The following is a 15,616-nucleotide window of genomic DNA, read 5'->3' on the forward strand; positions in this document are numbered from 1 at the left end:
GAGCATGCGCACACGCTCACCAGCTCAGGCCTGGGCCTGTTTGCCCCAAAACAGGTCCCCTTAAGTGTCACGGGCCACCCTCCAGCGCGTTTGTAAAGAGCAGGCGAAAGGCTGCGATCGAATCGCCGTTGTTGTCCAATGATCAAAGACTATCTGAAGAAGTGTCAGTCTTTAAAGCTCACTCACCCTGCCAGAAATCGTGTCAGTCTTTAAGGCGCTACTGGACTCTTGCTCTTTTCTACTGCTACAGACAGACAGCCTAACACGGCTACCTATCGTGGTCTATCAAAGACTAGTAGAAAAGAGCAAGAGTCCAGTAGCACCTTAAAGACTAACAATATTTTCTGGTAGGGTATGAGCTTTCGGGAGCCACAGCTCACTTCTTCAGGTAAGAGTCCAGTAGCACCTTAAAGACACACAAAAATATTTTCTGGTAGGGTATGAGCTTTCGGGAGCCACAGCTCACATCTTCAGGTAAGAGTCCAGTAGCACCTTAAAGACTAACACAAATACTTTCTGGTAGGGTATGAGCTTTCGGGAGCCACAGCTCACGTCTTCAGGTAAGAGTCCAGTAGCACCTTAAAGACTAACAATATTTTCTGGTAGGGTATGAGCTTTCGGGAGCCACAGCTTACGTCTTCAGGTAAGAGTCCAGTAGCACCTTAAAGACTAACACAAATACTTTCTGGCAGGGTATGAGCTTTCGGGAGCCACAGCTCACTTCTTCAGGTAAGAGTCCAGTAGCACCTTAAAGACTAACACAAATACTTTCTGGTAGGGTATGAGCTTTCGGGAGCCACAGCTCACGTCTTTAGGTAAGAGTCCAGTAGCACCTTAAAGACTAACAATATTTTCTGGTAGGGTATGAGCTTTTGGGAGCCACAGCTCACTTCTTCAGGTAAGAGTCCAGTAGCACCTTAAAGACACACAAAAATATTTTCTGGTAGGGTATGAGCTTTCGGGAGCCACAGATCACATCTTCAGGTAAGAGTCCAGTAGCACCTTAAAGACTAACACAAATACTTTCTGGTAGGGTATGAGCTTTCGGGAGCCACAGCTCACTTCTTCAGGTAAGAGTCCAGTAGCACCTTAAACGACACACAAAAATATTTTCTGGTAGGGTATGAGCTTTCGGGAGCCACAGCTCACTTCTTCAGGTAAGAGTCCAGTAGCACCTTAAAGACTAACACAAATACTTTCTGGCAGGGTATGAGCTTTCGGGAGCCACAGCTCACTTCTTCAGGAAAGAGTCCAGTAGCACCTTAAAGACACAAAAATATTTTCTGGTAGGGTATGGGCTTTCGGGAGCCACAGCTCACTTCTTCAGATACAGCTGTATGAGCTTTCGTGAGCCACAGCTCACTGAAGAAGTGATCTGAGGCTCACGAAAGCTCATACCCTGCCAGAAAATATTCTTGTGAGTCTTTAAGGTGCTACTGGACTCTTGCCCTTTTCTACTACTGCAGACAGACTAACTGGGAATTATCAAAGACTAACGTGGTAAATCGAACCGTAATTATACATCATTGCAGAAGGATAATGAGTAGGATGACAGACGGGAACAACAGACTGTCCTAGAAAAGAGAAGGGCAAGAGTCGAGTAGCACCTTAAAGACTCACAAAAATATTTTCTGGTAGGGTATGAGCTTTCGTGAGCTACAGCTCACTTCTTCAGGTCTGTGGCTCACGAAAGCTCATACCCAACCAGAAAATATTCTTGTTAGTCTTTAAGGTGCTCCTGGACTCTTGCCCTTTTCTACTACTGCAGACAGACTAACACGGCGACCCACTGGGAATTGTCCTAGAAAAGAGAGGGAGGGGCTGTCAGAAGCGGTAGTGTCCTTCCATACCAAATTTTGCATGAGAGGTATTCACTCCAGGGCGCAAAACTGACTGGACTGGTAGAGAAGATCAGAAAACATTTTAAATACCCTCCAGCCAGGCGGGCGAAAGGATTCTTGGGAGTGGTAGTTTTTGGCAGGGAACGGTCGGGCGTCAGTCCTCGGCAGCGCGTTCGGCGGGACTACAAACCCCAGGGGGCGTCACGGATTGGCCGCGAAGGCACGCGGGCCGGGAGACCCGCACGGTGCCCCAAAGAGGGTCCCTCCCGGCCTCGCGATTGGTTAACCCGGCTGGTCTTCCATGGGTTGGCTGGGCCGCGGGGGACGGCCCTGCAGTGTTGGGCGGGCGTCGTTAAAAGTGGTCGCTTTGGGGCTGGGGGGTCTGAGCGGTCCTCTCCGGGCGGCCGTCTGGTGAGTCTCCTGGCAAGGGGCCGGTTGTCCGGCCAGGCTATGGCCGCCGCCGCCCTCAAGGCTGCCAGCAGCAGCAGCAGCAGCAGCAGCAGGAGGGTCTGGAAGGGCAGCGGGGCCAGCCTGCAGCTGGTGGCCGCTGCTTCCAGCCACCGCGGTTGTGCTCAAGCCAGTCGTTGCGGTGGAGGCGGCGGCCCCGCGGAGGGGGGCGGCCGGCACGCGGGCTGTGGCCAGCCGCAGGGCCCCCAGCAGCGGTCTGCGGGGCAGCCCCAGCCCCCTGGGGTCAGCAGCCAAGCCAGGAGGTCGGCGGGACCCGGCCACGCCGCCACCGCCACCACCACGGCGGCTGCTTTCTCGGGCGGCCAACCCAGCCCGCTGGAGGGGATCGACACCAAGTCCTACCTGTGGAACAGGTACCACGAAATGAAAAAGCTGGTTCACGGTGAGAGCTGCCTGCGGCAGGGGCTCTGCTCCTGGCCCGTCTCGGGTGCTTTTTTTTTGTGTGTGGCTAGGAACAGAATCCAAACGTGACCTCAAGCAAGCATAGAAAAGGGCAAGAGCCCAGTAGCACCTTAAAGTCGAAAGAGCCCAGTAGCACCTTAAAGTCGAAAGAGCCCAGTAGCACCTTAAAGACAAACAAAAATATTTTCTGGCAGGGTAGGAGCTTTTGTGAGCCACAGCAGACAGACTAACACAGCGACCCACTGGGAATGATCAAGCAAGCGTGTCGTTCAAGCGTCCCACCGCAAAACCGGGTCCCAGTTTGCAACCCATGTGTGTTTATTGTCGGGGGCAGAGGGTCAAGCCCCCCGAAGCCTTTCAGGCAGCCCAACTGGCATTAGGGAGACGCATGCAGCAGCTGTGGTCTAAGTTCACTTGGGAGCCCTGTGGCCAGAATCCCATCTGATAGCCTTTTGCTCATTGTGTTGTACAGGTACTCCTTTGCTACTGTGGACAGAATGGGTTCTGCCTATAGCTTTTCGGCTTTTACAAGATCTGCTGTTTCAGAATCGTCTTCTGTACAGGGGAGAACGCTTTAAACCTATAGTAACGCGAATGTTGACGTTTGTGATGTTTATCAGGGATGCAGTTTAATGCCTTCTGGATATTGTGTATCTGGTCTTCTGTATTCCTGAAACAATATTTTGAAAAGGCTAACAAAACAAAAGTACTATAGTTCCTTAAAGATTAGCAGACGTATTGTGCTATCAGTTTTCTGGGCTCAGACCCACTACTCTGTGAAAGCTCATGCTGCAATATATCTGTGAATCTTTCAGGCATCATGCAGTTCTATGCTGCACCCTTCAGTGACTTCTAAAAAATGATTATTATGTACCCATTTAGGGACCTTTTGTATCCTAAGTAATGGCCTGTTAAATTGTATAAACAAGATTACTTTTTATTGGGTGCTCTGCAAACCCAGCATCGTAATCATCACCAGTGAGTGAGCCGTTGCCAGCACTGATAAAAGATGTTGCAACTTATATTCTGTAGCACTGAAGAATCTGCTTGCCATAGTCAACATCTTACTTCATGCTTGAGTTTTTAAACATTGTTTTGTTTACGAAATTGTGAATTGTTTAAAAAAAGGTTGCCACTAACTTTGATCATAGGCATTAGTGGTACTTGTGAAGAACTAGTAAAATGTCTTTAGCACATTTAGGTACTGTTAAAATTTTTGTATTGATAAAATTGATTTTTATTTTTGTTGGCACAAGATTCAGCACTGTATGCATTTGTAAAAATTAAACTATTCCAGATCTTGAGCTCCCTATTCTAGATCTTGAGCTCCCACTCCTCCACATGAAGCCAGCTGGGTGACCTTGGGCTAGTCACACACTCTCAGCCCCACCTACCTCACAGGGTGTCTGTTGTGGGGAAGGGAAGGTGATTGTAAGTCAGTTTGAGTCTCCCTTAAGTGGTAGAGAAAGTCGGCATATAATAAATCAACTCTTCTTCTTCTTGATGGATCACACATTAAGAAGCCCTGCTATAGTGGCTGTGGCTGCTGTTTCAGTGGGAAACCCTGTCATTTGAATGAAGGCAACCAATATCAAGCCCTACCATACAATGGCCCCACCCACTTTCTTAAAAGCTCGGGGGCTACCAGGGGAAGTACCCACTAGCGCCATGGTACCCATAGGTAGTACTACACTGGGGAACCCTGGTCATAGTTTTCCACAACTAAAATTGCAAATGTACCAGGAAAGAGAGAGAGCTGCAGACTGCTGCACTCTGCTACTTTCGCATACGAACATTTTTGCCATTTTAGATGTTGTAGGGGAGGGGGAAAGAGTTGCAAAAAGAAAACACCAGTTTTTCAGTTAACAAAAGGAAGTGGATTATTTGACAGAAGCAGGACATGTCATTCAGAAGAGAAAGTATTTCTTATGAGTTCTGATTTTTTTTCTGACCCCCACCCCCGGGCCTGCACAATTCTAGGCAAGTTGGGCAGGGTGTTCTCAGCTGCCAAACTGTGAAAATTCCTCTTTCGGCTTTGGGAAGGCCTTTGAATTGTGTGTGACTTCAATAAGAAGCTGTTCAAGCTCAGTGCCCACAAGGAAGCTCTTTACTTCAGTACCGTCAGTGGGGTTAGAAGGGTGGAAGTCTGCTTAGGATGGCTCTGTTAGTCTGTCATACTTTAATGATCCTGCCTCTAATAGAATTATGGGAAATCATTATTCTGTTGTTAGACTGTACAGCAGTAACAGCTCTGATAATGTGCTTATGCAGAGGTCTCTAGATATAATTTTCCAGCTGAATGCCTTTTGAATGACAGTTTTCTTTTCAACCCTTTTCCGTGCCAGGGGGCCGGGGGTTAAAACTTTTTCAAAGTTTTGAAGTTCCAAAACCTTGCAGCAATATTCTGACTCTTGTGAGGATTCATTACAATTTTATTTATTTAGATAGTTATAACCCATTTTCCTCCACAGTGGGGACTCAGTGGCTTATGATACCATTATATCCCTCCCTCTGATTTAGCCTCACAACAACAACCCTGAGAGGTAGGTTTAAGCTGAGAGTGACTGGCCCAAGGTCATTCAGCAAGCTTCCATGGCAGAGTGGGGGTTTGAACCTGGGTCTCCCAGATCCTAGTCCAACTCTAACCACTACACTATGCTGGCTATTATAATTACCGGTATCAGCTTTGTTTTATTTTAATGCAAAAACATTAGGGCTTCAACAGCTATTATAAAGCTGGCTTGATCCATGTTGGCTTTCTCAGTGAGAGAATGTTAATGGCTCCTGTGACCTTTATTTGTTTTTATGCCTTTTTATTTATATCCTGTCTTCTACTGAAGGACTACTTAAATATTTAACTTTTTTGTCGTTGTTGCTGTTAGCTGTCTGATGCAGATTTCATTTGCTTCTAATGGTAGCAACAAAAGTTTACCCTATTTTCCAGGGGCAGTTGCTTGATTGACAAAAGATCAGTCTTAGGCAATGAAGCAGGGGGGTTTTGTTCTTTGAAAAACCACTTGAGAACCTGGAGAATGCAGCATTCTGAACGTGACACTTCAGCATCAATGTACCATGTAGTCCAGTCTTTCTGCAGAAGCCATTTTTGCTTTCATGATTTTACTTTCTGTCCTTTGGAACCAAACCCTGCTTTAATGTTTTGCTTTGAGCACTATCTAATTGTCATCTGGCAAAATGTATTTCTTTGCCGGGCTATGGCCTTGCCAGTTTCATGGGAAACTGAAGATGAACAGTATCTTTCACAATTTTCCTCTCTCACCTCAACCTAATCTCTTGTTCATCCAGGAGGGAAGTATCCAGAATAGAAAAAGAGACAAAATGTACCTTAATGGAAGGAATAGCTAGGAGAACACTAAAGTGTTCACAGAATAATTAAGGATCTAAAGAAGGGTTTTTTGCAATAGTTGTTCCAGTTCCAGCTAACACTAAATCTGGAATTACCCAAACAAACTCTTTAAGTAGTGCATATGTGTAAACACTGTGACAAATTCAGGATCTCTTTACTTCAGATACCGATGGGTATTCCTTGTTTCTGAATATATGAAAGAAGTAAACTTCTCAAGACAGCTAAGAAATAACCTTCCAGTTCCTTAAACCTAATACATCAGTAGCCTGTCTGTTACAGCAATCTCAAAGACCATTCATTACCCATTCTGTAACTGAAGGAGTAAAGTACATTGCACAGTTGTGGTGTGACAGTTTTTTTCGGCCATCAAATAGTTTTGTAGAAATAGTATCATACCACTTATCTTCAAAACTGATTTTTAAGTATGTTAAGATATGCTTAATTTCCATCATCCAATAAATGTCTTCAGTTGCTTGAAACTAATATGCTTGTACCAAAGGACAAGTCCACTAAATTTTAGTAGGATTCTTCCACTCAAGGTTGATTCAGAAGTTTGGAAATCTCTTTGTAAAAAACCACTGCGGTCTTGGGAATGCAGCCACATAGAGGAAGCAATTTCTGTTCTGGTGACTCCTTGATTACAGCCGCTGCCTTCCGATGGTGATTCACATAACATTTTTCATCTGTGGCATTCTTGCTAGTTTCTGCTGGAAAACAGCAGTTACAATGTGAATGTCCTGGGTGAGATATGTTGCTTCCTTATCAGGGCTGTGCCCCTTATTCGTGTCATTCACCATGGAAGCCAGCTTGGTATAGTGGTTAAGAGCAGTGGTTTGGAGCGGTGGAGTCTGATCTGGAGAACCAGGTTTGATTCCCCACTCCTACACATGAGTGGCAGAGGCTAATTTGGTGAACTGGATTTGTTTCCCCACTCCGACACACGAAGCCAGCTTTGTGACCTTGGGCTAGTCACAGCTCTCTCAGCCTCACCCATCTGACAGGGTGTCTTTTGTGGGGAGAAGAAGGGAAGGTGATTGTAAGCCGGTTTGATCCTGCCTTAAGTGGTAGAGAAAGTCGGCATATAAAAACTAACTCTTCTTCTTCATACTCACATTTCTTAACTGCTGACTGTTGATCAATATCAGATGTCCAATGGCTCCCAGGGAAGATGCTGGGTAGGAGTTTGTCTCTTTAGTGAAATATGCTTTCAACGTTGAAAACCACAAGGCTGCTAGATATCACCTGAAACAAATCTCTAGAATTTGCCTAACTTGCCAGGTTAAACTATACCATGATTGCCAACTGCAATTCAGGCATGATCGGCTTTGCTAAAGATTACAACCTGTTATATATGTTTAAAAAATACTGAGCTGAGATAAATAAGAACTTGTGGGAGCATTTTTTTTTTACAAAGGGCAGTGAAAATAACTTCTAAAGTTCAAGACAGAACATGTTTTTGATCAGAGTAGAAGTTATTGCCCCTTGTTACTGAACACTGTGTTCGCAAATTAACCGTGTCCCCATTCCATGTGGTCCCAGATCAAAAAGCCATTTTTATTCCCTTGTTCCAGAACTTCTCCCACCAGGTGTCTGCAATCTTCTAAACCCAGCATCTGTCTATGCAAATAATGAGATCAGCCTGGGAGATGTGGAGATCTATGGCTTTGATTATGACTACACGTTAGCCCAGTATTCTAATCTGTTGCATTCAGTGATATTCAACACTGCCAGAGACATCCTGATTGATCAGTGTAAGGTAATGTACCTTCATTTTACTGTGTTTATTCTCTTAATTGAAACAGTCCTTCTGTTTCCTGTGCTACTCAACTTGTAGCAGGCCAGGACAGCACATCGTGGTGGTGATCGTGATCCTGAGGCGAGGACCTGTGCAAATGTGCTTGATGGTTATAGAACATCCCACAAGAAAGGAGCGCAATATATTGTGACTTCTAGTGTTTTTTTTTTTTATAAATTTTATTGGGTTTTATATTACAAATTTTCCATTGCAATAAACAACATCTATAACAATATAAAATTTCAATTCTGACTTAGTGTTGTTATAATTCCATACGATATATACAGAAAAAAAAGAAAATTTAGGAAAATTTATGACTTCCCCTTCACCTCTATCTACCTCTTAATAAAAAGTTCATCCCGTCGTAGTTGATCTAATCTTAATAATCTATTAATACCATTTAAAATTTTTTTTAAAACATAGTCTGTTAGTAAATATAATTATGCTTATTCATTATAAAAAAAAAAAAAAAAAAAATCCTCTGGATCAGATTAGAAAATATTCTTCCATTCTTCCCAATTTTTGTGACTTCTAGTGTTAACCTGAAGTCCAATGTGGGTAATACAGTCCTCCCACAACACTGGTGTGCTTACATGTTAGCTTTCTCATTGGTAACAATATATACACATGGCGTTCTGGTTGCCTAGATGACTGGTAGTGCTGTGCTTTGGAGAAATTTTGGTGCAAATTTCATTTTTAAGACATGCAACCTGTGCCTTTCGTACCTGTAGAGGACAATTTGAGCAAGCAGTGGCAATATGTCCTGAATACTCCAAAATAATGAGTAATGACTTGAACTTCAGCTTATTTCTGTAGGACTTTGAACATGCTTAATTTCTTGTTTTTGTCCTGCCCTTCTTCAAAGGAGTTCAGGGAGGCTTATATGAACCCACACACCTTTATCCTCTCAACATCCCTGCGAATTAGATTAGGCTGAGAAATAGTGGCTGGCCCAAAGTCACCCGGTAAGCTACAGGGCAAAGTGACGATTCGAACTAATCTCAGTCCAACATGCTTACTATATTATGCAGGCTCTTAGTATCAGTTACTTGTCCACCCAAGAATTGCTGATAGAATTGCTGTAATTGGTTGCTAGGATTTTATTTATTTATTACACTTTTATTCTAATCATCCCAGAAGTGTTTCATGGTGGTGTACATGGTCTCTCCCCCCACCCCCAGTTTATCTCTGCAACAACATGTAAGGTAGATTAGGTTGAGAGATAGCAACTGACCCAAGTTCAGGGAGCTTCATTACAGAGCATGTTCCAAGCATTACTCTGTCCATGACGTGTGCCACACTGTTCTTTAGTAGTTTGTGCTAGTCTTCCAGAATTCTGTTTGAGGAAATTAGAATATGTTCACATAAAATTATATACTCCCTTGTGTGACACCATGTACTAATAACTTTTTGTGGAATATTTTGCAGTACCCAGAAGGACTCAGGAAATACGAATATATTCCTGGATTTGCCATAAGAGGGCTTCACTATGATGTGCATAAGGTACACTTGAAATATTTATTTTATATAAAACTGCTCTGGATTTTCCAGCAACTGGCCTGCTGATGTACACCATCATTGTGTTAATTTTATTATTACTGTTTTGATACTTTTAAAATTTTAACTATGAGATTGATCTTTTATCTCTTAATGTAATAATTGTAACCTGCCCTGAGCTTGGCCTTGGTGGGGGATTGAGAGCGGGCTAAAAATTGAATAAATAAATAAAATAAATAAATGACACAGACAATAATTTTTCATACATTATGGCTGCTCTTGGAAGAATAAATGTAAGTAAGGGTGGGGACTTCATGTGAAAGGAGTGGAAAACTTATTTGGCTTAAGAAAAGTCATGTACCTTAATAGTATTCATAGCATTGTTTTCAACGTTGGGAGCCTGTTGTTTTCAAGCTATATTTTAAAAAGCAATACAGAAAGAATATGGCCTGCTGCACCTTTCTGCCCATGGTGTGAGACTCTTAACCTCTCCCCTCCTGCTGTAGTGGAGTTGGCTCCCATAGCATTACAAGAGAATTGTGGCCAGACTTTGTATTCCTATAGGATTCTTATGCCTGTCAGCCTCATGACAGAGTAACAGGGACCGATATCCCCTCATTGCATTCTGTGCCGGGAAATACTGTGCATTTTTATCTGTCATGCTCTCCAGAACATCATGGGTGCCCTGCACAAACCTGCAAGTAGTTCATAGAGGAACAGTTGGCTTCCCAGTATTGCTTGAGTTTTGGGGGCTTGTAAGCAGCAGAGGCCATTCTTCCTGCACATTGCATAATAACATTGTGCCCTTTTTATGGGGTACGCTACTTCAGACAGGTGCGTAAGAGAAGTTTGGTTTAGCAATAGACCATTTCTGCAAAGTGCAGTCAGTAGGAGATGCTGTGTGGATGTGGATGTTTGAGTGTTGTGTGTACCTTAGGGTTTCACCAGGAGGAATGGAGGAAGTGCGTGAATCCTGCTTTGAGGCTTGATCTCCCACTTCCCTGATTGCCTGTGTAGGTTGCTTTCTCCTTGCCAGCAGCAGACAGAACGTTTCTGCTGTGGATTTGTGTCCGGAGTACTGAGGCAAGCTACCTGTAAGGATTCTGAGAAGAAAAGTACTGTTCTTCTGCACTTTTATTCTCCCTGATCAGTGAGTTCTTGTGAAAAGCACATTCTTTGTGTTAAGATTCCCTCATCAGGTTAACAGTTTGTATGCTCTTAGATCTTTAGGAACTGGGGCACAGTGATGTGGACCTGTTCTGCACATTTTGTTAAATATGAGTTGTATTCCATGGCTGATGTGCTGTGAGATGGTGGAATGCCCCCTTCACCCTGGCCAGGTGCACCCCCCAGGGATGCACCATGCAGTATCCATGTGGTCAAAGATGAGTCACCACTCAAAAGAAGCCAGAGTTGCCTATTTTATTAATTAGCTCAGTCCCATTCATCAGTTCCAAGGCTAACAGTCACCCTACAGCCTGGCTGGTTGGTCTCATTACCTCCACCGGCTTTCACTGAAGTTCTTAGGCAGGCTTCCCCTGCTTGAGGACCTTAACCTGGTCTTGGTAGTTCTTGGTAGCTCTGGCCATCTAACCTTTTGGTAGGGTTAATACTGCCAGTAGTTAGGCCACCTAGACCTGGCCAGTGGTAGCTGTAGCCTTTGGGCCAGGAATGCCACTTTCCCTGTCCTGTGTCTTTACCCATGGTAAAGAACTCAGGCCTGGCTGACTACTCTCCTTCCCAGTTCCTAGGAAGTCCCAGCTAAGTACTCTCCTCCTACCTCCTTCAGCTGGGCCCTTTTTATCCTCTCTCTCCTGGACCTACCCAGTGTCTTGAGTAGGTATTTTCTCCCAAGGAGACCTTTGGCCTCAAGTAGGTCTTTTCTGCCTCGGAAACTGTCCCAGGTTGTCCTTCCTCTTATCTGCTGTTGGCTCGCCCTCATCAACCCCCGGGTGCCTCCTCCTGCCCCGTTACAGTGCTGCTGTCATGCATAGGGCAGTGCCCACTTTTCGCCCCTTCTCCCTGAGGGCTGGGGTGCCCTGGGATGTGGCAGTTGGGATGCCCTGGGGTGCCCTGGGATGTGGCAATTCAATAAATTGGAAATGTGTCTTCTATTACTGGAGTTGGGGAGATGTAGGGAGCAGTCATCTAGCCGCTCCATCAACTCCAGTGTGACCGACTTTACTCATACCACATCCTGACTACTACTCCTATCCATTTTTTCTCCTTGTGCCTGCAGTATTCTCTTGCTGATGCAAAGGTATTGCTAGGCTTGTGTGTGTGTATAATGTATGTGTATATATATACTTGGTATTGACATAATGTTGGGTTCCTCTGCTAAAGAGGATTTAGTAGCAATCCTGCCCCACCCAACAGGTGTAACTCATGGATAGACTTGCTCTGTAATTAACATGTGGTATTTTCTTTGGACTTTTGTATGTTGGGTTGTTCATTCTGAGTAAATGTGGAACATAAGGGTGCCAGCTCCAGGTTGGAAGATTCCTGGAGATTTTGGGGGTGGAGCCTGGGGAAGAAAGGGTTTGGGGAGGGGAGAGACCTCAGTGGGGTATAATGCCATAGAGTACTCCCTGACCTGGATAGCTCCAGGCTAGCCTGATCTCGTCAGATCTCAGAAGCTAAGCAGGGTCAGCCCTGGTTAGTATTTGGATGGGAGACCACCAGGGAATACCAGGGTTGCTGTGCAGAGGGAGGCACTGGCAAACCACCTCTGCTAGTCTCTTGCCATGAAAACCCAAAAAATGGGTCGCCATAAGTCGGCTGCGACTTGACGGCACTTTATACACACACACACACACACACACACACACACACACACACACACACACACTCCAAATTAGCCCTTTTCACCAGGTGAACTGTTATCAGTTGCCCGGAGATCAGTTGTAATCACAGGAGATGTCCAGGCCCCACATGGAGGTTGGCAACCCTAGTGGAATGTTTCCATATTTATTTTTTCCATAAAGATAATCTGTTTATCTTTCAGAGCCTTCTGATGAAGATTGATGCTTTCCACTACGTTCAGCTGGGTACTGCATATCAGTGAGTTAAATCTCAGTCTCTTAAAAAATGGTTTGTGTGTACGTGAGAATATATGTTGAATTAATTCTCAGTCTGTGAAATATATATAACCATTTAAAAGCATGAGGCAAAAGAAAAGCAGTAGCAGAGAAGGGGTAAGTACTGCTTCCTGATTGGAACTGCAGCGGCTCCCGATTGGCCCAATGGCTGTTCACTCATTAAGGGGAGTCTGGATGCATGAGGGATGCTGAACAGGCACAAGGGCAATGTAGCTTTTGAGAGACAAGCAATGAGACATGTTCAGGCTCTCTTCCCATCTGGGAAGGAAGGCGTGCAATGAGTCTCAGTGACAGCCCCCACACTATGAGATTGATGTTGTGTAGCACCGGGTCTAAGATCTCCGTACTGTTTGATCTTCTGGGAGAAGATAGGGCTAACCTAGCGGAATAATCTTGATAACGTTATTCTGTTTTGATGAGAGATCCATTCTTGGGAACTTCCCAAGTCCTTTGAGAGAAGCAGCCCTTTGTCTAGTGCCCTTTAAACGGTAAAACTTTAGTTTCAGGTGATCATGGAATGGCAATTGAAGGGGAGGTAGGTCTGGCCGTGCAGTCCTTGAACTGCTGTGTAGTAGAAAATGGTTGCTGGAGAAATAACTTCTGATAACACATCCTCATTCCCCAGATATTCCCCAGATGTCTTCTCTAGCCATTTTTTTGGCTCAAGCATAGTCTGCCAGCTACCTACCTGGCCGATCTAGTTGTGTACTTTGTTAGGGTGCATTACAAAGAACACTGGCTCTACTGAAGGGAGTTTTATTTTCCCTTTTTGTTTATTATCTCATCTTTGGAGGCACTTCAAAGCTTTGTGAAGCCTTTTTCATTCATAACCTTGGAGTGTGCAGTTTCTCTGGCTTCCCAAGGTTGGCAGTTAGCCAGTTCAGATGCCCTATACTTATCAATGGCAGTTTGGATAATATGTAATCAGTTTCCATTGGAAAATTGTTAAGGAACATGGAGCTCTTGTAATATTTTTTGTTTAATGCAAAAACTCTTTAGAGAAGTATCACTGTAAAATGAGAGTTCAGCCAATGCAGAATACGAAAAATAAAATTGTTGCTGATCTTTATGAGCAGTGTGGTGGAATTAGTAGAAGTCATATTATATCTATTCACTTGCATGAACTGTCCTAAGATACAATAATACATACCCGTTATGTAACTTTGTTCCGTTCACAGAATATCCAATCAGAATTGTTCTCAGCGAAGCTAACATGGTAGACTGCCTGCCAATATAGAAGTGTCCTGTGAAAATTTTAATCTCAGCTTTCTTTAAACTCTGTTTTCTTAAAACAGCTTGCGGTTCAAATGGAAGATCTCATTGTATGAGAAACTGACTTGATACAAAGGTCAATTTCTTAACTTCAGCTGTATTAAAGGTTGCTTCTCCATTCTTTCCTTTTCTGGCTTTTATCTGTGAGACTGGCATTTGTTGAAATGGTTTTTTTTGTAACTTGCTTTGTAGGGGGCTGAAACCAGTGCCAGATGAAGAGGTTATTGAGATGTATGGTGGAACCCAGCACATCCCATTATACCAGATGAGTGATTTCTATGGCAAGGTACAGACAACATTAACCAGTTATTAAAATTAGGAGCTTATTCTTTCTGCCATCCAGGAAATTTAATGCAGAGGGATTAAGTGACAGTATCAATAGCTTCCTACCACTGGGGGGTGGGGAAAGGAGCAGCACATGCCAGTTTGAACAAACTCTTTCTGTAAAAAATTAAGAAAAGCTTATCAAGGAGCCAGAGAGTCTGGAAAACATCTGTAAAATAGATTTTAGTTGTTTGGGTGGCTCTGGGGCTGACATCTTAGAAAGCAGATTAAATGGAATATTTCACTAGTAAATGTTTACTACTCATTCCATTATATGTGTTTGGAAAATGTAATCATATAACCTTAAAAATATACAATCAACAATACAAATGGCACAACAGAAATAAAATAAAATACAGCATCTTACAATAATAAAATTAGATACAGCATCCTACAATAAACCCAAAAGCCCATTGTCCCTTAAGTGAAGTGAAAGAGGTGAATCTTACGTACCTCCTCAAAGCAAACAATGAGGAACCAAGAATATGTCGGGGCAATTCATTCCACAGCCTCAGAGCTATTACTGTGAAGGCCCTATTACACACACAAAATAAAAAATGATCCACTCCCAATCTCACTACTCAGATTCACTTATTTTGATTATGTTATTTATAGTCCTCTGTTCTCACTGGGACTCAAGGTAGATTACATAGAGTGAGTCAGTACAGACAACAGGATGAGACATTCAATAAATACATCCTATTTGATATGGGATATAAGAACGCACATTGTAGAGGGCAAATAGTACATGGGTGTAATTCATCCACACATTACACTTTAGAAGACACCACAAAGAAAAGCAGTCCAATAACTGTACAATGTAAAATTTGGGCTCCCTACGGTGGCTGCATCCATTTTAACTTCTAGTGGATTTGAAGCCCACATCAGAACATCTCTTATACTTGTATGTTATCATTCTGTATCTTTTGTGGTGTATTATGTTTTCTCTTCTGTATTTTCTATATCTTTGTTCTGTTTCTATTATTAAATAATAATAATAAATAAAAATAACATATCTTTAAACCAGGGATGCACAACTCAACTACATGGGCCAGAATCTGTTTTGACTGAAACTAAGCAGGCCATATTATGCCCTGCCCCCATTAAATTCAGGGTTTGGGATGCTGGGAATTTAGCTCTCTGGTTTTCCCTTATGAGGTCGTCTTATTTGTTCTCATAACAGTGCTGTGAAATAGGAAAGTTGAAGAGAATTATTTGCCCAAGGACATGCCCAATTTGAACTTGTGTCTGCCACATCCAAAGAAAACACAAGGTCTCCCACACCATGCTGGTACCATTAATATTGTCCAAGAAACATAACGACTGAAAATATTCAGAACTTTAACCCTTTAGATTTTTATTTAATGCTTGATGTAAATGCATTGCTAAAATGTTATGCTTTTTTTTTTTAAGCACCTCTTCGGTACACATTTTTGTTTTTTGCTTGATAAAAATGTCACCTAACCAATACATCCTCTCTGCCTAAAAAGATTATTACCTGGGTACTTTTCATTACTGTAAATGGAACAGAATTGGGTATGATAAATCCTCCCTT

The 15,616-nt window shown here is 43.3% G+C and overlaps 1 protein-coding gene across 2 annotated transcripts in view; it reads left to right on the forward strand.

Annotated features, from left to right (window-relative positions):
- The first annotated feature begins 2,291 nt into the window (after positions 1–2,291).
- The window catches only part of NT5DC2 (5'-nucleotidase domain containing 2), a 30,323-nt gene continuing 16,998 nt past the window's right edge, over positions 2,292–15,616 (forward strand). Inside the window, exons 1-5 of one of the 2 annotated variants that reach the window (XM_056863309.1) lie at positions 2,292–2,691; positions 7,647–7,831; positions 9,299–9,373; positions 12,372–12,427; positions 13,930–14,025. In XM_056863309.1, coding sequence (XP_056719287.1) covers positions 2,292–2,691; positions 7,647–7,831; positions 9,299–9,373; positions 12,372–12,427; positions 13,930–14,025 — 812 coding nt within the window. The remainder of the gene's footprint in view (positions 2,692–7,646; positions 7,832–9,298; positions 9,374–12,371; positions 12,428–13,929; positions 14,026–15,616) is intronic. The other variant, XM_056863317.1, reaches the window with a different exon arrangement.

The sequence above is a fragment of the Euleptes europaea genome, chromosome 1 (assembly GCF_029931775.1).
Source record: "Euleptes europaea isolate rEulEur1 chromosome 1, rEulEur1.hap1, whole genome shotgun sequence".
NCBI classification, from domain to species: Eukaryota; Metazoa; Chordata; class Lepidosauria; order Squamata; family Sphaerodactylidae; genus Euleptes; species Euleptes europaea.